We start from the raw sequence: 24,553 nt of genomic DNA on the forward strand, positions 1-24,553 counted from the left end.
ATTTTAAAAATATAGGGAAATTACAGAGTACTTAAATTAACTACATCATTTTTCAGACAAGGAAACTGAGGCTCAGAGACGCTAAGTGGCTTATCCAAGGTTATACAACCCATCAATGGCAGAGCTGGCGTTAGCAATCCAGGTCTCTCCTGGTTCTTGCTCTGGCAGTTTCTCCACCACATCATGCTAGCATTCAAACTACACATCCTATTTGGCATTAAGAATGACTGAACAGCACTCTAGAGCCGCGTCTACTAAAGCCTGTATGCCCAAAGCCTTGCTGCTCCACGAGAGAAGCCACCTCAGTGAGAAGCCTCTGTGCACGGCAATGAAGAGTAGCCGCCACTCACCTCAACTAGAGAAAGCCTGCGTGTAGCAAGGAAGACCCAGCACAGTCAACAATCAATTCGTAGAACAACAACAAAAGAATGACTGAACATGTTGAAATTTGAAATAACTTTTCAAGACCCCTTGATTACATTTAAAAAGATAAAACAGGACCCATGTCATAGTAGTTAACATTGTAAAGCTTCATTTTGTGTCTTTTTTATCACTTTGAATTTTCAGTGACTATCTTCTGGCCTACATTGGGTTTCAGATGCCACTCCTCCTTGTACAAACACAACAGCTCCCGAGAATCTGCCTGTAACACTTCCTACTACTCCACTTTAACTGCCCTTCTACTGCCACCATGTACCCTCCCACTGCTGCTGAAATTAAATTATACTTCCCAAAACCAAAGTAGAATCATGTTTTGATTATATATCAAGTATACTTTAAGTGCTTGGTGGTCAGGGATGATAAATGTATTTGTACCATGTACGTGTGCATGTGTGTGTGCTAAGTCACTTCAGTTGTGTCTGACTCCTTGTGACCCTACGGACTGTAGCCCGCAAGACTCTTCTGTCCATGGGGACTCTTCAGGTAAGAATACTTGAGTGGGTTGCCATGCCCTCCTCCAGGGCATCTTTACAACCCAGGGATCGAACCTTTATCTCTTATGTCTCCTGCACTGGCAGGCAAGTTCTTTATCACTAGTGCCACCTGGGAAGCTCCACCATGTATATATGTATGTGTGTGTATATATATAATGTTTCATAATATATATATTACATATAATTTGTATTTATATTGTATATATTTATCTTATCTCATACAATATAAAGAACATTCAGTAAATACATTATTGACTAAAAGACTGATACTGTGTTTTCGATAGACTAGTGGTATGAATATGAGTTAAGGAGATACTGCACCTAAGTTCAGCTAACAGCTTGGCCACTTATTACCTGTGTGACCTCAGACAAGTTGCTTAACTTTTCTGGGTCTCAGTTTCCTCATCTGTAAAACAAAGTTAATAATAGCATCCACACAGAGTTGTTCTGAAAATTAGATGAGATAATCTATTAGCACATTGCCTGGCCCATAATAAGTGCTCAGAAAATATTAGCTTGATGAGATTATATCAATACTTTTATTAACTACTAGTACTCTTGCCATTTGCCATAATTCCTCCTGTCCTTGTCCTAAGTGGTTTGGAAAACTCTCCAAATCTGAGGGTTTAATAAACCTCTTCTTTTTGATGAGAAATGTATCTGCTACATAAATAGTAACTCATCCAAATCCCATTAACCGTAGGTAATTTTATTTAATAATCATATTTTAAAATTTGGACAAATAAATAAATGGCAAGGCAATTTTTATTAAATCCTGTTTTCTCAATGGCTATTTGGAATACAGCATTCATATGCAAGCCCCAAGAATATTGAGTAACAGATAAAATAAATAATGATCATAACGCAAACCACATTCTGATTCCCACTTCCCTGCAAGTACAGCTCCATGTAAGAATTACAAGAGCCAGAAAGTAACATGCTTATTAACTGTGGCTTACTCAGCTATATACATAGAGCTTAGCAGATCACGTGAATGTTTCCATATTCTCCGGTAAGCTAATGGTTCCTTAGAGCCCAGTTCTTATAACCCCTAAAGAATTTCAAGATTTGCCTGAAAAAATACATTTCCATGACTATGACTGAACACAAATGTGGAAAGCTCACTGAAAGCAAACCATCCTGGAAGACAGGAAATGGTCATTGTTTTCCAAGAAAGGCAAGACGCTTCTGCACAAAGGAAATCAAACTGGTTTCAGGAGCTTAATCTCAAGTCCCCCACATAAACCTGCAAGTGCCATATGGATGGACCCTATGTCTCACCTCACACATGGGAACATACTGGAACAAGAATATGGTCACTTATCATTGAAGGTAAAAGACATGTTATTCAAAACTGCCATATAAATGCATCCAGAGAGGTGTATTCCCTCCTTTTTTCACATTCATTTTATTTTTAAGGTATTCAGAGATCTAGAGGGATTCTGGACTTGTAACTGGCAAGTTATAAGCCTCCAGAAAAACCTGTCAAAAGACTCAGATCTAAAATGCTGTTTCCTAGATATACAGTGTTTTCTGCAGTCAGGCTCAGTGAAACTTTCACTAGCAAAGTCTCTGCTACCTCTTCAGCAAAACAAAGCATACTAATTGTTTTACTGACATTTTTAAGTCTTGGAAACAAAATGTTGTTCTTGGGACAAGTCTAAGAGTAAGAGATAAAAAATCCTGGTTCAAGTTCCAGTTGGTTACTTTAACGAGGAGTAGGCAAGGTGGGGAGACCTAACCTTGCCCAACCACTGCAGAGACCTGATGTCTAGTCAATGGAAATGGAAGTCAAAGTGTTAATTGTTCAGTTGTGTCCAACTTTTTGTGACCCCATGTACTGTATAGTATGCCAGGATTCTCTGTCCATGGTATTCTCCAGGCAAGAATACTGGAGGGAGTAGCCACTCCCCTCTCCAGGGGATCTTCCTAACCCAGGGATCAAACCCAGGTCTCCTGCACTGCAGGCATATTTTTTACCATCTGAGCCACCTGGTCAATGGAACAGAGTGCTATTACATATGTAAAGTAATAAAGACCAATATAAGGTCTTTGTAAAAAAAAATTACTGAATTTAAAATTCATTTTGAATGGCTTTGCTTCAGTAGTCAAACTTGCAGGGGAGCAGAGCAGACATAAGTATTTTGATGGAGACTCACTATTGTACAGCTCTTATAATCCATGCCGAAAGTCCTTTAGTGGTACAACCCTCTCTGAATGAAGTCCCAAAGGGTTGAACCCATATTAAAAATCTCTAATATGAGAAGATTTACAGCAAGGTTACAATGTAATTAACCTGAGTTATCTTTCAAAACTCTTGCTGATATATATTCTGTCACTTCAGACTATGCTTACACTCTGGTTTTTTAAATTAGCAAAGAAGGAGGTTTTCATGTTCATTCTAACTTAAAGGATAAAGGAATGTTTGCATAAAAAGAGTTGGCCAATACTTTCTATTATTTTCTAATATTATTCTTATAACTATATTCTTACAGCTGTTTTTTTAAATGGCTACTCTGTATGGCAAAACCTTACTCTGTCCACTGCAGAAAAGTTTGTGATTTTTATTTAAGGATCATGGTGATTCCCTTCGTTTGTTTGGAGGGGGGAAAAAAAAGTAAAAGCAGAGCTATTATTCTGTGTTTATAACAAGTCTATTACCACAGCAACGACCGTGATGTCACAAACCCTACACCAAGGGCCAGATTCTGTCTCCGAGGGGGGAAGGGCAGCTTAGCCTCGGAAATCGGTTGAAATTGGATGGAAATATGCAGCCAAAGAGAGGTCAAAGCTTGTGGTAATCACCAAGACATGAGGAGTTCCCCTTCTCAGAAGAAAAGTGGTACAGGAACAGAAAAGCAGTCCCCGAGGCCCAGAAATAAGCTACCCCCACACTTCTGTCTGCAGCTGTGCAAAAGCAGAGTGGAAATCCAAGCAAGTGTGGTATCACTGTGTTCCCGATCACGAGAATTCCACTGGGCCCACTGGCTGCCAAACGTGGATGAGATCCAGTGGTGAGCCTGCCTGAGCACATGAAACACTCTCTGGAACTAGTGCCTGACCAGATGTAGCCTTCTGGTACCTCGGAGCAGAAGCAACTTGCCTCATGATGGCAAGACTTTAAAACCAAGCTGGGGTTTTACTACTATTACTAGGTCACCCAGGCTCACAGAACCACAGATGCTTAGAGCTAGAGAACTTATCAAGTCTCCCAATAGAGGTGGGCTTGAAAAAAATAACCTTCTGCAGAAACAAGTTGTATCCCCTGTCATTAAAGGAATCTGAAGTGGCATATTAACAAGTATTCCTATTCTGATACAGTCTAGGGAAATTCTATATAAATATGCTGAAATGGCAACTTTATATTAAAAAGAATATTGGATTAGGAATCAGAAGACTTTAGTACTAGACTCAAGTACTTGGAAGCCATGTGACCTTGAGAAAGCCACTTAACTATCTGAGCTTCAGTTCTTTACTTAATGATATCTCAAATGCTATTTCTTGGGGTTATTATTAAGATCAAAGTACATAAAATAATAAATTTGAATTAGTTTCATAACTACAGGATTTAATATGAACATAAGGTATCGTGAGCATTTTCACATAGCTAGTTTATAGTATAACAGGAATAATTTGAACGCTAATAGTTATTTTCATTCCAGGAATCCAGAGTACACATACAGTGCTCATCTTCCCTATCCTGAGAGGTAGACACTTGCTTGATACAGTCAACTCTAAATTATTCAGGGCCTGATTATCAAGGGGCCGCTTTCTTTCAGCCATTGTATGATTAGTTTCCCTCAGAAATGCCACATTAACCTATATATGGTGAGAAAATTGACAGTGAGTGTCCCTCAACCTATCTTGAATAATAACTCTGGTAAAAGTTTTAGCAAAAGGAAGAACTGAAATGATTAACTAGATAGGAGTTTTTGGATAACTGGTGAACTTTACACTTATCTATGGATAAGGACTCAAAGCACTGTCACAAAGGCTATGGTTGTGGTCAAAAAGGTTGAGACCAACTCAAACAAGATCCTCGCACTTTCTCAGTGAACAATAGAGTAGCCTGTACTATTTATGTATGTGCAGTAGGAATTTGAATATGTCATCCACTCATTTATTCAACAGACCCTGGTGGACGACTATTATGTGACAGAGCTCACCACCACATTCCCTGAAAACCCTGCTGTTTTCCTAACCTGTCACTGTCCCTTCCTTATGATGTAACAGACAGCACTTTAACAAAGCTCATAGCTCGACTCTTAGAAACTCTATTCACCTTCCTGTTATCATGAGACTTTTGCCAATCTTACCCTAACGCAAGGGTCAGCAAGCTGTTTTCCCTGAGCCAAACCCTGTTTGCTGCTCTTTTTGTAAATAAAGTTTTATTAGAACACAACCAGGCCCATTTGTTCATGGCCTGGTTATCTATGGCTGATTTTCTGCTGCTGCAGCAGAGTTCAGTAGCTGTGACAGGACAGGATAGCTCCAAAGCCTTAAATACTATCTGGCCATTGACAAAGCTTTCCGACCCCTGCACTAGATAACATAAGTCAAAATTCATCCCTCCTGTAAGTTTCTGCTTAGGGAATAATAGAGTAAGCTCCTTGAAAGCAGAGAACTTTGTGTACCTTTGTCTTGTCATATGGAACCCTGGAGTAGGACTGGGTCAAGGTTTAGAGCAGATACAGAAAATTAAACATGTCCTCCCCTATATTCTGTTTTCAACAGATGAGTGTCCTAGAATTCCATGGAAGACAGCACAAAACCACTGGTGTTCAGTTACTCTGGCTTTTAATTCCTCAGAGTTTTTACATCTAAGACTTCCAAGGCTCAATTTTTGGCCTCTATCCTTTGCATATTTATTTCCTGATCTGATGTGGAATTAGAGTTAAATAGGAGCTGTGTGCTTGAATTCCACGTGGCTGGCTCAGCAGGAAACTCCAGGGCAGGTTTTTTGGCATGCCAAACTCATGTTAGCCTCAGCTATGCTAATTTCTAGAGCTGTTTGCTTTGCTCAAATAAACCTTAGAGGGGAATTTGCATTTGGATGCACACCTTTTTATGCACAAATTATGTGCATGATAACTCTAGGGCAGAATAAGGTCTGAAAAAAAAAAAAAAAGAAAAAGAGGCATGGCATGTACCACATGGTTTCCATGTGGCAAGCACTATGCTGGTGCTTTACATATATTTTCTCATCTCAGGGCCACAACTATCTCAGGTGGTGAAACTGCAACCCCCATTTTATATATGTGGAAATTACATAGCTGCTCTACACTCACAGACCCAGTAAATGACAAAGTCTAGATTTGAACCCAATCTATCTGAGCCTGAAGCCCGTGTTCTTTTCACTTAGGCTGTTTTACTGGTATCCTCAACATCACCACGCACTGAAGCCATTGGACATACATCGAAACAAAGAATCCTACATTTACAAGAGTAGTCAATTTTCTCTCCAGTTGTCCTACGCAAAATATATCTTTGACCCTTTAGGAGATAAATCTGGGTCCCTCTGCACCATAAAACAATCAACCAAAGAATAACAGTGGCATTACGAAGACAAACATTACATGAAACAAAAATTATGTTAGTATTTGGTAGACAAACATGATCACAAGTGATTTTGATATGTAAATGGATTTTCATGACATATGTGAGGACCTCAGTATGAAAGGACACTTTTGCTGCTAAAATGTAATAGGTCAAGTAAGAGAATATGCCCATACCATGAAGGAGAATGTTAGTAACACTTAGAAGATGGTATAAATATATCTATAATGTAAGCCCAGTAATTTATATCTTACAAACATATTCACCATTTATGGAAACATAACCAAACACCTATCTTCTCTCACCTCAAAAAATAATAATAATACAAGTGTTATCTTTAGTGAGTTATGATAAGTACTGCTATCAAAATTCATTATTTATCATTGCTTAATTCAACATACAGAAAAATAACCAGCACAGCAATTAAGCATTCTAGCAAAATTCTAACATTTTACAACAAGCCAGATACAATATTACTGAACTTCTTTCTCCATGTGGAACATAACTGTAACCTAACCTGCAATAGAACATCATGCTCAGCCTATTGCCATCTAGCTTAATACACTGCCATCTAATTTTCTGGAAATATACAAGAACTACATGATGATTACATTTTCATCCAAGTAAAATTTGAATCTCCATTTTTCAAAAAGCTCTTAAAGAAAGCTTTCCAGGAATTAGAAACAACTCTGTATGAGATGAGTAACCTGGGTTGTTTCTTAAGTGGATTTAGAAGAAAGGCGCACTTGGGAACAAGCCTGCCACACACGCTTTATAAATTGCCCCTTCCTTTGGGAAACGCACCAGGGAGACGTGGTCCTCATTGCACCACACCAAAGAGCTCAACCATGGTTCCTTTTTTTCTTGTTAACTGATCAGCATATAACTTTTTTTTTTAATTAATTTATCCTTCTTTATTTTAAATAGATTTCAGACAAGGAAAATAACTTTTTTTGTAGCCAGGGATAGGAATATTTATTGTCAGCTGAAGGTGGACAGCCTAAGCAGTAGTAGATTGGGGGTATTTGCTTAATAAAGTAATGTTCTTCAAATGATACATACACTCACATGTCTTAGCTGCAATGTCCCTAAAACAGTGTTTTCCAAAATAAACTTAAGCATTTAATAATCATCATAGGGTAGTTTAAACAATTTTCTGTAAATTATTATCACTGGAAACCCCAGTAGTGACTTACCTGCTGGCGGCTTTATGAAAGGTGGCGGAATTAAAGGTACAATAATGGGCACATTGCCATGATCCTTCGACCCTGCAGGTGAGTCACTGAGTCCATTTCCTGTGGCAAGCCCTGAATAGCCTGTGCTTATATTGTATGGTGAAATAACACTGTCCTCAGGTAATTTGGGTTTTGGCAAAGAATTTTCTGTAAAAGAAAAAAAAATCATTCAATATGTTGAAGAGACTTACTTTCCTTACAACCACATTTGCTGAAGTAAAATGGCTATGGAATAAAATTTTTTTTCTTGCCAATCTTGAAACACTTTACCAGAACTTAATCCTGAACCTTTCTCAGCTGTGTTACCATAAATTTCTTATGGGCTCCTTTATAATTTGCTCCACCATGATAGCTAATATCTCTACTGTATCGTAGTGATGAATTTTCACACTGTAAAAGCCCACAGAAAATTGAGAGGCAATTAACCTTTTCCATGTACAAAGTGATATATGGCAGGTATCGCTCTCTGGCTACCAAAGGAGAAGCTTAAAAAGTGGCCCCCTACCATGGTAACCAGGTCCTGATATATTATAAAGGTGAGTGGTAATAAAGAACCAATGAGAAAGAAGCTGATGATTAGGAAAAAAGAACACAAACTGTTATTTCACAGGGTAGACTCATTAACCCATTAATAGACATTAAAAATTAACAAAAATGGAGCTTCCTTGTGACTCAGTGGTAAAGAATTCACCTGCCAATGCAGGAGACATGGGTTCGATCCACGGTCCAGGAAGGTCCCACATGCCTTGGAGCAGCTAAACCCATGCACCACAACTACTGAGCCTGTGCTCTAGAGCCCAGGAACCACGACTACTGAGTCCATGTATTGGCCGCAACTTGAGAAAAGCCCCCACACAGCAACGAAGATACAGCACAGTCAAAAATAAATAAATAAAATAATTTTTACAAATTAACAAAAATGATCATAAAGAAAACTTCTAATGATATGAACTTTGTGAATTTTATCCTCACATATGAACCATTAAAAAATAAAACACTCAACCATGGAAAACAACTTTTTCCCTTCAGCAGCATATCATGGCATTCTCTCCAAGTTCCCCAGAGACAAAGATTATTACCTAGACCAAGTATTAAATGAGCTATTAGTTTATAGACTAAAACTCATGACTTGCATTTTTCATTTACAGTGAAATTATTATCTCTGTAACATGATATGTACAATTTCATAGCAAGCTTAACATAAGATTTGTCACGTACGTTCAATTCCACATGCCCGCAGGACAGCTCATTTACATTTCGTTGCTTGGCATATAAGAAGGAAAAGCACTATCTTAGAGACTGGAAATAAAGTGCATGAACAGGTAGTGTATGCCAAAAGATTTTGAATGCAATGAAAATACAGATCAAATTGCCAACGATATCACACAATTAATTTAGCCCACATTTTATTCAAGTTCCCCAAATGGATATTCCTTTATGGATATTCACATATTCCTCTTCTTTTCTTTGATGAACAAATCTTCAATCCATATTTAGGTTAATCAATTCAGTATGCAGAGCAACACCCACCAAGGGTTCTAGGCTTCCCTCATGGGGTATCTGGCATTGCTACCCACCGGGAGAATCAGTGTTAATTCAACTCTGCCAAGCCTCTAATTTCTACTCTCTGGCCAGGCTTTGATGATAATTCCTAAAGAATAATATAGGATCCAATCATCTACTACTCTCTTACTTTTCTTCTTACCCTATCCAAGGCTGTGGGGATAAGGTGAACACTTCAAACAGAAAATAGAAGTAGGGCTCTCCTTTAGAATTCTCACCTAAAACTGGGGGGCAAGAAGAGAAATTACCAAATTAACCATGATTGTCTCTTGCAGTCTGAAACTTTAAACCTAACATTTCACTTAACAGAAAGCACCAGTCCTTAACAATTGATATATCAAAGGGTTTAGGAAAGTAGAAGTTAGCAAACGCTGTCCCTTTCTCTACCTTTGTGAGCAGGACTGCAGTGCTTAGGATCCCGAGCACTGTCTAGCTAGCCCTCCCATTGCTGGAAAGAAATTAAGCTGTGACTGTTTTTGTTTTATGTTGTGCTCTTATATTCTGCTTATGGGAAAGCACTCCTGGGGATGTACATTTAGATCAACTATTGGCATAATCAACAAAATGAGTCCCAGAGCAACTCAATTCTGGCAGGTTGAGATAGTTAATCCTTGTTTGCGTGAACAAAGGGACATTAAATGTCATTACCTTTGAGAACAGAAATGTGCTGCCGGCTCTCTCCATCTGTAGGATAGCTCCTGAATTCAATATCTTCACCGTCTTTCAATTCAACCTTATCATAGCCATACCAGCCAAGGAGTTCATTCATAGTGTTTTCTGCAAAGTTCTGAAAGAAAAGCATAGGCTACTTACGTATATAATCAGTAACTATTTGAAAAAGAATGCATACATTGAATTCTATTAGTACCACCCAGTGTTCTGCCAGCCTCGCCCTTCCTTCCTTAGAGTCATGTTCATTTTTCAAATCACGTTTGAAAACTGTCATGCATTTAAATCTCAGGATGACGCATCCAATTATGACAGGCCTTCAGACATTTGCAATTTAAAGATAATAAGAAAAAAGGCATTTGTCAGTTTTGCTTAAGAATAGGAAGTCATATTTTGGCATATCCTTCTGCAAAGTCTGTATCGTGAACTAATATGAAAATATTGAAAAGCATGAAAACAGCTAAGAAGAGATTTTGAAACTGAAAACAATCGAGCATTTTGTGGCTCAGATTAATTTAAATTAGAATTGCCTTCTAACTCAGGTGTTGTTTCTTAACATAACTCTGATCTCAGATAAAGCACAATCTCAGCAAAGAAATAATTCCTCGACTGTCAACCACTACCATCCAGGAAGCTGAATAGGCTACAAGGGTTTTCCTTTTTAATTTTACCTTTTGTAACAGTAGTCTTTAAACAGCAAAGCATAATTTCCTTTACGAATTCCATTAGTGACAGATTCTTTCCCCATGAAATCAAAGGTCACTATGATTGTCTTCTGACAAATAACGTAAAAGCACCAAATAACTTTAAGGTTACTAGTCAGCTCAGATTTTGGATAACACATGAAAACACTTTATGAACTATAAATCAATCTATAATCAGCCTTCCGTATCTGCAGGTTCCTTATCCACAGATTCAAGTTACTCCTGTGGAAAATATTTAGGAAAAAAATTTTCAGAAATTTCCAAAAAGCAAAACTTGACTTTGTCATGCAGGCAACTATTTATATGGCACTTATATTGTACTTACAACTCTTTACCTAGCATTTACATTATATTAGGTATTATAAATAATCTAGAGATGAGTTAAAGTATATTGTAGGGATGCGCATAGGTTATATGAAAATGCTACACCATTTCACACAAGGGACTTGAGTACTGAAGAAATCTGGTATTCCAGTGTGGAGGTGGGATGCCCTGAAACCAATCCCCTGTGGATTTGGAGGGACAACTCTATAAATGTAAGGTATTATTATTGTTGTTAGTATAGATGTCAAGCTGTGGAAATAATGGGTAAATAATAGTTGAACAAATTTAAAGCTTATACTACCAGGTGACTATTTTTAATGAACTTAACAAATGCTAGGTCTTAATTCTTGTGTGTGCCTTAAAGTATCTCTATCTGAGAAACACAGAGTAGAGAAGGGATTACCCGGGGCTGAGGGGTGGCAGAAATGAGGAGACTGGTCAAAGGGTATAGTACAAAATGGTGTATACTACGGTGATTATAGCTAAGAACACTATCATACACTTGAATGTTGCTGAGAGAGTTGACTCTACATCTTTTCACTATAAAAAAGGTAACTACGTTACAGGATAGAGGTGGTAGCTAATACTGTGGTTGTAGTCATTTTACAACATAAATGTATCAAACCAACACACTGTACACTTTAAACTTATACAATGTTTTCTGTCAATTATATCTCAATAAAACTGGGGAAATTAATAGAAGGAAGAATCCTATATCATAGAGTAAGAGCTTAATAAATGTTTGCTGAATGAATTTTTTTCAGTTCAGTTCAGTCGTGTCAGACTCTTTGGGACCCTATGAACTGCAGCACGCCAGGCCTCCCTGTCCATCACCAACTCCCAGAGTCCACCCAAACCCATGTCCATCGAGTCGGTGATGCCATTCAGCCATCTCATCCTCTGTCGTCCCCTATGAACTGCAGCACGCCAGGCCTCCCTGTACATCACCAACTCCCAGAGTCCACCCAAACCCATGTCCATCGAGTTGGTGATGCCATTCAGCCATCTCATCCTCTGTCGTCCCCTTCTCCTCCTACCCCCAATCCCTCCCAGCATCAGGGTCTTTTCCAATGAGTCAGCTCTTCGCATGAGGTGGCCAAAGTATTGGAGTTTCAGCTTCAACATCAGTCCTTCCAATGAACACCCAAGACTGATCTCCTTTAGGATGGACTGGTTGGATCTCCTTGCAGTCCAAGGGACTCTCAGAGTCTTCTCCAACACCACAGTTCAAAAGTATCAATTATTCGGCGCTCCGCTTTCTTCACAGTCCAACTCTCACATCAATATGTGACCGCTGGAAAAACCATAGCATTGACTAGACAGACCTTAATTTTTTTAAGGCATCTAAAATTTTTAAGGCATCTTTATCAGTCAAGACAGCCTGAGCACCCTAGATGGAGTTAGAAAAACTATATATTTTAACCTACTCTGTGACTCAAAGAATCTTTTCTCATTCTCCCTAGAAGTTGTCATTTCTGAATTACACTGGGATGTATAGTTTATACCTGAAACAAAGCACCCAGGCTCAACCAGCATGTGCACAGCCTCAACATGCAAGTTCCATGTTCTTTTGAATTTCACTTTAGATTTCAGCAGAATTGCATAAAAAAGAAAGGATATTACACTACTCCACACACACACACACACACACACACACACACACACACACAAAACCCTGGCATTTCAAACCACCTACATGATGCTAGACTCTTTTCTTTTTGCTTTAGTACCCACTTGAGCTCAGAGCTCCAAATGGGTCAATCTGTGATGGTATAATGCACAAGCAATTTTTTAAAAATCTAGACAGATTGATTCAGTGTTACCATCCACAAGGCCAACAGTCAGCCATATCAAGCTTTAGTGAGGCATTTATTCTCTCTGATGGCTGGTCATGTCCACATTAAATAGACATTCCTTTCATGAATGTGCAAAGATGATATGATCGATATGTATAATAAGCTCAGCAACTTCTGGTAGACCACTGAGGAGGATTCAGCTAAACACTGCACTACTCCATCAAAAGACATTCCTAATTGAATGAGGTGTCAGTCTTCCCTAGCTCTCAATTTCTTTCACTGAGCTGAGTGCCTGACTGGAGAACGACCGTCCTAGGCTCACAAATAGAGGTCTTCCATCAGGGCTCTGGCAGCAGAGACCTCAAGGATAACGATTATACCTTGCATTAAAAAACAAACCAACAACAAAACCCCCACAATCCCCAACAGTGTTAAAAGCCAAGTTCAAGCCATCCGACTGGTAATGTATACTGTCTGCCTGAATCTCAAAGAGAAATGAGCCAAAAAGATAACTGCTGGCCACCATATCTAATTTTCTAGGCCATTTGTATCCTGGGCGCCTCTCGCTGGTTGTGTCTAACCTCTGAAGTGACACAGAAGCTACAGATGCATCATTCATGGAGCAACCTCCCAGTCAAGGATACGGATTTGTTTGTTTCAGTCCAGCTGCAAATCCATTCAGCCTTCCAGAACCAATCCCAAGGATGGGATCCAGAAGTTTCAAACATTTGGGTAAAAACGGAAATTGCAACTGGATTATTGATACCAAATTTGTGTTATTTGGGCACCTTAACTTCATCACTCAGTTTATGGTTTGTGCTGAAAACTCAGAGCCCTCATGGAACAATCAATATGAACAAGATCTATTTCATGATTTTTGAGTTACTATAAATGTCAGTGAAAATAAACTCTAAGCATTTCCTTTCTTATCACTGAAAATAAAAAGAAACACCTTAATGTTTAGATATATGATTACAAAAGCAGAAAACAAAAGGTTTATAAAGCCTTGAGCCACAAATCTCAAACCTTTCATAAAAAAGGAACAAGATAAAAGAGAAAACAAACACCAATGTTTCTTGTATTTATACTACATGAAGGTATTACCTATACAGAGGTATTACCTCTGTCTTATATAATATACTATACTACACTAAGAAGCTGAAGAACCCCAAGGAATAAATAATTTTTAACTTGATTTAGAATTAAAACTTAGAATTTGATGCTAGACATCATATGGGCTCATTATGGTGCTAAATCAAAGGAAATGAAATGGATTTTTGCAGTAACCATCCAAGAAACATAACATATTCTGAGAAGTGAGTTTAATGTTTATGGTCCATAAGGGTTTTCAAGTTTTTCTACCAGAAAATTGAGGTGATAAAGAGTTAAGTGCAGAGAGATTTTTGAGGTAAGGATGTTCAATAAAAGGTCAGGCTACTGTACTGATAGAAATTGTAAAGTCGGTTTCCCCCAAAATCTTCACCCAGAATTTCTCATGGAGACTTAACAGCAGGAAACTCAAGTACAGTCTCTCAACGTCCCTTCCAGCGCTAAGATTCTGTGAAATCAAAGAACTACTTACACATGAAATAAAATACATTTCACAAAGAAATATCATAATTACAGTGATCACACATCATAAATTTCACTGAACAGCCACTATCTCAAATATTTTATCATTGTTCCCATACACCATCAAAAGTGCCAGAATTTCAATATTCTGGCACCCAAAACACATTTTGCAGACTGCCTCTCGCCCTTGGAAGTGACACAAAAATCCTCTCTCATACCATGTGGTCCAATTTGGGTTTGGAAAATAGGTCACTATAATTACAATGATAATGTCTAACACTCTTACAGCACTTGACAGTGTTTCCACATCCTTTAACTCTCTTGTTCCTTTCAACAACCCTGCAAGTTAGGTGTTTGGTTTCCACAGTAAACTTTTGGTGAACCTCTGTGACATCCTCATTTTACAACAGAAAATTGGAACATACAGAAGGTAAACGGCAGGCGTGAGAGATCACCTAGTAAAGTCAGAACAAAATTACAGATCTTCTGATTCTTATACCAGGACTCTTTCTACTATAAATTCTGTTCAGTCCAATGTGTCAGCAACTCCAAAATAACTACTTCCTTGGTCCAACAAAGGACTGCAAAGAAATCATATTACAGGATGTCAATTTCACATACAAAGAGCTTTCCAACCAGGACATATCTACTTATGGTAAACTTGTTTTCTGATTTGGTCATTGATCTCTACTCTCCTTAATTATCTGTACTGTTGGAATAGTGGTTCTTAAAATCCACAATTAAAAGTTAATCTTCTCATTTGACAACTTTTTGACTTCACATCTGACTCTAATGGCTTTGCACTTTTAATACTTTATCCCCATACCCTTCTCCCTTTCAGATCCCCCTCTCTCATCTCCAGGGTTTCTAAAGAAAGAAGAAAATTCTAACATTTAGTCTGAAAGCATGATCTTTTCCTAGAATTAAAAAAAAGGTGGAAATAATAAATAGTAGAAAGATGGGAAAGTTTACTTTTCCTCATTCCTCTGAGTTCTTTCTACGCTGGCAAAATTTACTTTTGTTGGAATTTAATTCCCAGGACATTCATTAGACATTCTCCTTACTCAACTAGAAATACTGTATGCACGTCAAAGTTCAATCTAAATGGTTTTTAACTGAACATTTTACCAGGTAAACAATGAAGACTTGACTTCAAGTCATTTTGAAAATCACAGTTAATTACAAAAATCTCAAAATACCTCTAAAATGAAAGTACATCAAGGTCTTCAAAGAGGACTAATGATTTTATTTTGAACATACCAATCCAACTTTAAAATATAGGGTGGGCATCACTGATTTCTTTCATCTCAGGCCTTACATAACTGAATGTCGATTTGTTTTCAACTTGGTATCCTACCCAAGAAAGCAGAAAGTTTTCGGAAAGCTCCCAATCATTCATTCAAATGAGAGAAAAGCCACATTCTCCCTCTTCTCACAAATATAATTTCCATTTCACTCCAAGTCCTATATCCCTTTCCAGTGCTAGTAAAATATATCCTCCATCCCAAACACACTGTAAGTTATATGAGGGCAGAAACTTTTTATTTCATTTTATGCCTCATCCAGCACAATGCCCAGCACTTAGGAGCTAATCAATAAATGTGGATACATGTGGATACATCCACAAATATTTTTTAAAATGTGTAAATATAGAAATATGATTTTCCATATTTTTCTAATGTGTAAATATAGAAACAAAATTCAGGACACATGATTCTTAAAAATGTGTGAAAGTTTAAAAAATTATAACATCTAATGTTAATGAACATCCTCAAACTATTAGGAATTCAAGTTGATTCATTTTTTAAAAAAGGTAACTTGACTGTATGCAATAAAAGTTGAAGAATTTACACACCCTTTGATTCAGCAATTTTATTTATTTCTAGGTATAAACTATTCTAAGGAAATATGTGCAAAACAATGCATGTTCAGTGTTGTTTTCTTAGAAATAAACTAAATACAATCAGAATTTGGTTAAATAAATATAGCTTAGTCATAAAATTACCAAAACGGAATACTATTTTGCCACTAAAATATTCTATGGATAAATTTTTACTGCCATGGAAAACCATTAACACTATATTAAGTTCAAAAAGGAAGGTTAGTACACTATAAGACCATTTTTTTAAAAAATGTATCATACATTAAAAAGAACATGGAAAGAATACATCAAAATGTCGACAGTAATTGTGTCTGGGTGGGAAAATTATAGCCTTTGTTTTTCTTTTTTTGCTATTTGTATTGCTTATTCTTCTATTTCTGTCATGCCTATGAATTATTTTATAAAAATAAAAAAATAGTTTTAATTAAAAATTAACACATGGTCTTCCCACAGACAACCATGTCAGTCATATTCATAGTCTTAATGACAGTAAAAAGGATCCATCAATTACATTACTTAACTTTAAAACATTCTGACACACATTATCCAAGAAAGTAGAGCATATGAGAAATACTTTCAAAGGAAAAGGAAACCCCCAGTCCTGAACAATTTACAAGGCAGGGAAAGAAATGCTAGTATCTCTGCCAGTTAAGGTTATGAATAATAGAATGATGGTTATTTTTGGAAAATATTTTATCTCTCTTTTCACCTCCATGGGTTCTGACTGAGTTGTAAAGTAGATTTCTATTAAGCATCATTCAACTCGCTAATTAAGATTTTTAAAGGGTTGGGGATGACAGAGGATGAGATGGTTAGATGGCATCACCGACTTGATGGACATGAGTTTGAGTAAGCTCTGGGAGTTGGTGATGGACAGGGAAGCCTGGCGTGCTGCAGTTCATGGGGTCACAAAGAGTCGGACATGACTAAGCAACTGAACTGAACTGAACTGAAAGGGCTCGGGGGAGGAAGCTGCAGAAGAGAGGCAATTTCTTCTGTAGGAAGTAAGAATTAAACTTAATTAGAAATCAGTTTCTAGCTCTATCTATCCCCCAGATCTGAAAGTTTAAAAAAAAAAAAAAGGTAACATCCAATATTAACAAGCACTCTCAGACTGTTGGGAATTCAAGTTGGTTCAACTTGAAGTCATCTCTCTTAATGGATCAGTTTCATGGATCAGTTTCATTTTAAAGGTTTTACCAAGAAGGAGGTAAAATTTAAGTGGTGGAAAAGAAATGTCTACAGACTACAAAGTGCCTCCACGCTTATGACTTCACAGGATCAGAAGGCATCTTAAGGAAAAGCCACTCCCACAGACATCTCATTAGAGAATCATTCACATGGATGTCATGAAGAGCTGACAGACTCATACTCTGTATGCAGACTGCACCCATTGACCCTGTTGTTTGGCCCTGAACCACACACAGATTCTTGGCCTGAAATCCTTTGAAGAAGGTCACTGAGCTCCATTTGGGTCGCTTTGCAGCATTGTTCTCAGCCACAACTCAAGGATTATGACACGGTTCTAAGGGCAGGCGATGCATCAGAACACTAAAGTCCAGCTCCGACCTGGAGCAGGCCTGAGGAGAAAGTCTTGCTCTCTTACTGACACAGTCTCAATGGGAAGGTTGTATAATTGTCACATGAAACCAAAATGTGTGTGTTTCCACACGTAAAAATCTACGTCGATTCACTGTCTTGTTGTGACATGGAGTAGACAATGATGTCCCTATGTTTTAATCTGTAGCCAGGACATCAAATGTCCTAAAAAGGTCAAACAAATGTGTGAAATTGTGGAGGCCAGCCCTTGGGCTAACACTTTGGCCGGCATAGCAGGTGTGCAGCTGTGGGCAGCTGTGTCCTATCACAGCTGCAGCACTGGCTTCAAAATCACCAAGACTTGTGACATTGTTTTCCTGTCCATGCCAAAGCCACTGGCTTTAAAGCAGGAGTTCCACAGACGTTTAGTTATATAGGAGATATTAACACCCATCAGTCTACAGATTCAAAAATATGCATTCAGCAAATTTCACCCACCTCAGGCTTTCATGTTTGTTTACATGTTTCAATTGGCACCATCAAAAACAAAGTTGCTTTTTTTTTTTTTCCATTCTACCCTGGAATATCTCTTTTCTTTTAGGAAAATATTCAATAATCTTATTAGCTTAAGAGTGTAAATGTGGCTGACTTCCCATTCCGCAAAAGGAAGTTTCAGACTTCTGAGATTTTTAAAGGATCCACCTTCTACTACTTCTAATAATTTTTTCAAAAGAAAAAGTATAAAGACTCAATAAAAAGAATACTTCCTTAGAAGATATAAAAAGTCTGGTCACCCTAGCAAGATAGTCTATTTCCCTGAACTCTCCATTTTCAAACAGTCACTTGTAGTGTGTACTCACTGATATTCGCCCTTTTTGAGGCCCTGTTTTTTGACTTTCCTTTAAAACCTCTGTTACCTCTTGGTTTCTGAGTCTGTCTTTCACACAAGGAGAGTAGAGCTTGGCTTCTCAGAGCAGTGCTTGGCAAGCACAGAGGCAGGAAACGCAGAAGGGAATGAGTCTGTCAGACTCATTTTCTTCTAGTTCAAATGTTTATTTCAGATTCGGGAGGAAGTGGAGTGGTTCCTTTCCATTTCCTCCTCTCTGGAACCTGTGAGCTGTGTAAGGCTGAGAGAGTCTTGCTCTACCACACATCATCCTCACAGGTTCACAGATGGAGAAAGAGACTCTTCAGAAAATTCCAGGTTTGAACAGAGCAGGATTCATAGCTCTCTCTGCCCTCCCAGGAACTTCTCTTATGGGTTGAGACTAGAGCCTTGAGCAGGACAACTGAGAGCAATGCAGAGGACAAGGCCAGTGGGCTAGGGAACATCCTATACCAGCTCCCAAGGGGCCAGGGCCACGTCCCATCTGACGTAAGTTCCCAGCCCTGCCGCACAGCACACCCCAGACCACTTCTTAGCCAGGGAGGTCTGCCATAATTTGTGAATGTCACAGTGAGATCTGGTCCCAAGCCCACTTCCTAGGTTCCTGAGACTTACTGTTTCTGACATCAGGATGGAGTTTCAGAAGCAAAACTTAAAATATACCTGTTTTAGTAATGAGCTGGTTTCAACCTTAAACATGCTGACTTTTCCAATCCACATTCTGATATCACTGTTTTATTTTATGACAAGCTATTTAAATCACCACACTCACAAGCTCAACTCTGCAACTTGCTTTATCGTCTATGCAATTGACACAGGTCATTTTTAATGCCAAATGGAGACCATCAGAAACTAAACTAGAAAATCTTATGGTGGGTTTACTACTAAACTCTAACAGATGTGCCTGACTCTAACATTAGGACTGAAGCATAATTTTAGGTACAAATTACTTATTAAGAATATTTATAGACAGAGAACTTCTTCAGCAAAGAACCTAAGACATTTAACACAGCTTATCCTGTAGCTGAGCAATTGATAAGGAAGCCAAACATTGTAAATGCATTAATTTTGGTTTGTTTAGGAAAGTTTCCAGGGCAGAGTGCATGATCTAATCACATTGGTTTTGACAAAGTTTTAGAAGATGAAAATCTGACTCATTATCTCTACTCATAGCTTAGACTTTTTTGAGCTGTATTACTGTTTGCTAGTCACTAATCATGTTCATGCTCACCAAGATCTCTGCATATAAAATATATACTCTTAAGTGCAACTATATTTACACTTATTCATATATTTACATTTACACATCCAATATTACATCTAGTTTCTATATTATGTTCTGGATGAACTCCTGAAACAAATTAACACTTCCATATGTCAAATTTCCTCCTAAGGGCCACTTATTATGATTCATGTGAGCTAACAATATATTGAAGTCATATTACATTAATACAATCATCACAATATTCACTTTAGAAACCGAAAGTACTCAACATATAAATTGAATTGCCATCTGATTGTTTAAAATTCCCTCTATTGGTCACTAACTAAACAAGGCAGACTGATTGTAAGTACAGTAATGTAACAAGTCTTTTTAATTAAGAAAAACCAGGATGAAGTGAGGGAAAGGAAAGATAACGAAACATAGTAAAGATCATAATGAGACAAACATTTCTACTTGAAGATATTTTCACTAGAGGACACTAAAGACAAGCTATGCCAAGTCATGTAATTTTCACACACAAAATTATATTGTATCAAATTTAAATTTGTTACAACTGCCATGTACATCATACCAGTGATAAGGAAAATGTAACTCAATATCTGATCTAGTGAAACAGCAACCAACATTAGCTTCTAGCCACATGAAGGCAATCTCCAATGACATTACTGGTGTCAGCTAAACCTCTGCCAGTTTGTCTTCTCCGTCCATTTTTAAATAAATGTGTGACTATCTCAATTAGGAAATCTTGAAGTCTCTATGATGAGGCAGTTTGGGTGCTCATTTTCAGTGCCCTGCATTTGCTGTACTTAAAATAGACACTTGTACCAATGTCCTTTCTATTACCCCAAGGGGAAAAAAAAAATCACATACACACCAGTCCTTTTTCTTTCAGCTCACAGAGAAGCAACTTGATCCCAGCAGTGTTGAAACCTGAGTAGGTCACTGTACACCACGATAAAATTCCCTAATCCCTGAGCCAACTCTCCCTAAGGGGGGCCTCCTCCTGATCCTCCACTTCCCAGGCTGACTTTTGCATTCGCTCTCTCCTCTTTCCCCCTTTCATTTCCCCTACCTTCAAGCCTTGATACGTGATCCCCGGTGGGGGCTCAGGTTTCCGTTTTTACAGCTTAGGCCGGGCTAGCTGTATACATTCCTTTCTTTCTGCCGGGCAGTGATTACTTACCAGAGCTTAGTTTACGCTGGTCCAGATGAAAGCCGTTCAGATGAAGGCAAACACAGCCAGGCAGCTCCAGCGGCACCGATATGAAGCTGCACAAGGCCACATTGTGTTCTCGGTGACATTTTGTTACACATATTTTTACACAGGGCAATCAACTTGTTGAGTTACTCTACAATTTAGGTTTGGGGAAATGGAGAGGTAGTAATACCAGGAGGTTTGGGGAGGGGCTTTATGCATGTGGTTATTAATATTAAAAGCAGAAAATATTGATGAGTTCAAGATAACCCACCTTTTGACTTTGAGAAATCACTTTAAAAATGAGAACTTTGGGCGCTATTATATTAGAAGAATGCGTACTGAAGACCTGCTCTAGAAATGGGATTTCATCACTCATTTGCATGCTGTGCACTGACCTGACCGAAGATTTTGACTTGGGGTCTCTTACGCATTGTTCCAAACTAGGGGAAAAATGTGGATCCTTCAGGCAATTGAACTATTTGCTGCGTAAAACTTCTTATTTAATGCTACTCTGTACTGAAATGACAAGGATTAAAACTTCAAATAGTAGGTGGTGATTTGGAAGAAACAACATTTTAAAAAGAGGAAATTCTGTGCATGAAGGTTAATTCCATACTTAGTCCTGCAGCACTGGCTAAAAATTGTGTAATTTTTCCCCTTCACACAATGTTGTTTTTGTTTCTTCCTCACCAGTTCAGACAAACATCTGTTATACTGTAGAAGGACAACTATCTCCCAAACCACGGAGTGCCCCTGCAGCCAAAGTCAACAACGCGAGCCCCAAGCATCGAGCACAGTCAGCCTTTATATCCAGCCGGGATAACATTTCACATGTTTTGATTAAAATTAGCTAATTTGTAATCCTAGAACCTATGAAACTTAAAAGCTGCCATCCATATAGATCACATTAGGCAGAGTGTTTTAAAGGGCCAGTGCACACTGTGATTTCTTGGTGGCTTCACCTCCCTCCTTTTCCTCCAAGACCAATTTAAAATGAAACAGAAGAGTAATCTGGAAATGCAGGACAGGAGGGAAGGGTGAGTGAGGAAGAATGGTTATCCTAAACTGTCTGAATTCCAGCCTCCATGGGAGGACAACTCCTACCGGTATCTTTAAACAACAACAACAACAAAAAACTATCAATGGAATCACTGGTGGTTTCCATCACAAGGAATGGCACTGATTTCTAAGGCAAATCTTCCTTAACTCTCCTTGGACTGGAGCTACACTGCACGCTTCCAGGTGCTAAGTTCCTCACCCAGAAATCAAAACTCTTATTCCAAAATGTTGCTACAGACATTTTCTGAAAGAAAGGAATGCTAACCATACACACCTAGGTACTATATAATAATATATATAGTATTTATTATCCATGGGCCCCTTTCAAGGCACTCTCTAGAATATGCTTGTTTTAATCAAGAGGATGTCAAACTGCAATAGATTTTACTTAGTTGCTTGCCATTTTCCTCGTTTATCTTTTAAATACCAACTAAACCAACCTGACCAAGTCAGTGGGCAGTGTTAAGGACTCTATGCAGAAGATGGGGAACACCAAGAGGGCTGCAGAATGAAAACCAAAGTCCTCCCTGAAATCTACTTGCTTGTAACTCACAGAAAGACAAAAATTACAAATAAAACATTAAAAATAAAAATCAAGAGAAACTCGTGAAATCAACAAGAAACAAAACCCTCACCGGGCAAAAGCTGCAACTTCATGGAAAATAAGTTGGTGGGGGTGAAGGGGGACGAAGGGGTTCCGGAGCTGAGCAAGGCTCTTGTGCAATCACTCCAACGCGAACAGCTGGAGCGCCAGGCTGCCGCGCTCGCCACCTCTGGAGCACCGCTGGCCTGGCGGGGAGCCCGGCCTCGCCAACAGGACTCCGAGCCGGCCTTTCCGAACAATGGGCAGGCGCTCTGCGAAGGCGGCCCCTCAGACAGCTATCTTTTCAGCAGGGCAAGCAGGGCTTGCCCGGGTCTGCTTAAACTGGGAAGTGAAGCATGCAAAGGCTGAGAGGGAGGCGGAGGCAACCTAGTGAGAGGAGCGAGCAGGGGCGGGCGAGGCGAACCGGCCGTCAAAAACGGTACCTAGACCTGCGTCGCTCGGGCCACAACTCGCCACGGCACTGACAGCCCCTTTACGCCGATGCAGCAGGGTACTAGGAAGCGGTACGGAGGAACCGGGAGATGAACTAGGGAGAGAGGGGTGGAATCGAGCGCTCCCGGGATACCTTTGGCTCGGCGGCTTCCTAACTTTGGAGGGATCCGAGGATGGCTGCCGAAGAAGAGGGGGGAAAAAAACTACCCCACCGACCAGGAAAGCCTCTTCACCATACCCACCCTCAACTTGGGCTCCGGGTCCCCTCCTCCCTGAAACACGCCCGTCCCAACCTGGGGTTTATAAGGTTAAAGAGTCTGTGGTTTCCCGGTCGTCCCCCACCCCCACCCCCATCAAATCCGAGGCAGACATCTCCGGGATGCAGCCCGACAGCTGGCCTCTGTTTTGCACCTGGAGGAGGAGCTGAGTCGTTCAGGGCATCCTACGGAAACTGACAAGCGCTCCTCTTGCACCCCCTCCCCCCCAAAAAAATCCATACAACAGCCCGAAGGGAGCGGGCGGGAGAAAGAGCTCGAGCTCTCTCCCCCGAAGTCCAAAAAATACCTTCATTTCCTCATTGATCTCCCTTTTCACTGGGTGAGCCGGTTTCCTGCTCCTTTTATTTTCCGGAGGTCTCCCTTCTTTCTCCATTTCTGCCATGTTTTTGTGTCTGGTTTCGGTGGAGATGAAATGGCTGCTGCCGCCGGCGGCGGTGGCGGTGGCGGTGGTGGAGGTGGTGCTGATGGTGGCGGTGCTGGCGGAGGTAGCGGTGCTGGCGGGGCCGGGGCCGGGGTTGGGCGCGGGGCTGGGCGGGGGAGGAGGGGAGGCAGGCTCCGGAGAAGCGCGGTCTCTTCTAGCGGCGGAGAACGTCAGTGGCTGTCAGAGGGAAAGGTAGCTCGAGGGGTCTCGGGGATGCCGCCGCCGCCGCCGCTCCGGCTCCCGCCGCCGCCGCCGCCGACGCCGCCGCTGCCGCCAACGCTGCCGCTGCCGCCGCCGCTGCTTCTGCCGCTCCCGCCGCCGCTCCCGCCGCCAACGCCGCCGCCGGGCTGCATCCTCGGTGCCCCGTGGAGTCGTCAGCCATCTTCCGGCGCTCTGTCCGTCTGCATGGGCGAGGGGGACGAGGGCCCGGCGCGGAGACAGCGGCTCTGGGCGTGCGTGCGTGGATGTGTGTGTGTGTGTGTGTATGTGTGTGCGCGCCCGGGAGAGCGCGCCAGCCCAGGCACCCAGCGCCTCCCGCGAGCCGAGCCGGGGGCGGGCCGGGGGCCGGCGCCGGGAGCAGGGGGCGGGCGGGGGAAAGGTAGGGGGGGCGCTAGGACAGCCCCCAGCTCCCGAGCGGGCGTGGCTTCCACCGTCACAGTAGACGCGGATGCTGCG

At 40.2% G+C, this 24,553-nt stretch overlaps 1 protein-coding gene across 2 annotated transcripts in view; it reads right to left on the minus strand.

Annotated features, from left to right (window-relative positions):
* Window positions 1-23,913, minus strand: part of SOBP (sine oculis binding protein homolog) — a 167,311-nt gene extending 143,398 nt beyond the window's left edge. For both annotated transcript variants that reach the window (XM_027972393.3, XM_015097362.4), the window contains exons 1-3: window positions 23,744-23,913; window positions 9,938-10,076; window positions 7,688-7,873 (exon numbers count right to left, since the gene is read on the minus strand). In XM_027972393.3, coding sequence (XP_027828194.1) covers window positions 7,688-7,873; window positions 9,938-10,076; window positions 23,744-23,839 — 421 coding nt within the window. In that variant the 5' untranslated portion in view covers window positions 23,840-23,913. The remainder of the gene's footprint in view (window positions 1-7,687; window positions 7,874-9,937; window positions 10,077-23,743) is intronic.
* Window positions 23,914-24,553: the final 640 nt, after the last annotated feature.

The sequence above is a fragment of the Ovis aries genome, chromosome 8 (assembly GCF_016772045.2).
Source record: "Ovis aries strain OAR_USU_Benz2616 breed Rambouillet chromosome 8, ARS-UI_Ramb_v3.0, whole genome shotgun sequence".
Classification (NCBI taxonomy): Eukaryota; Metazoa; Chordata; class Mammalia; order Artiodactyla; family Bovidae; genus Ovis; species Ovis aries.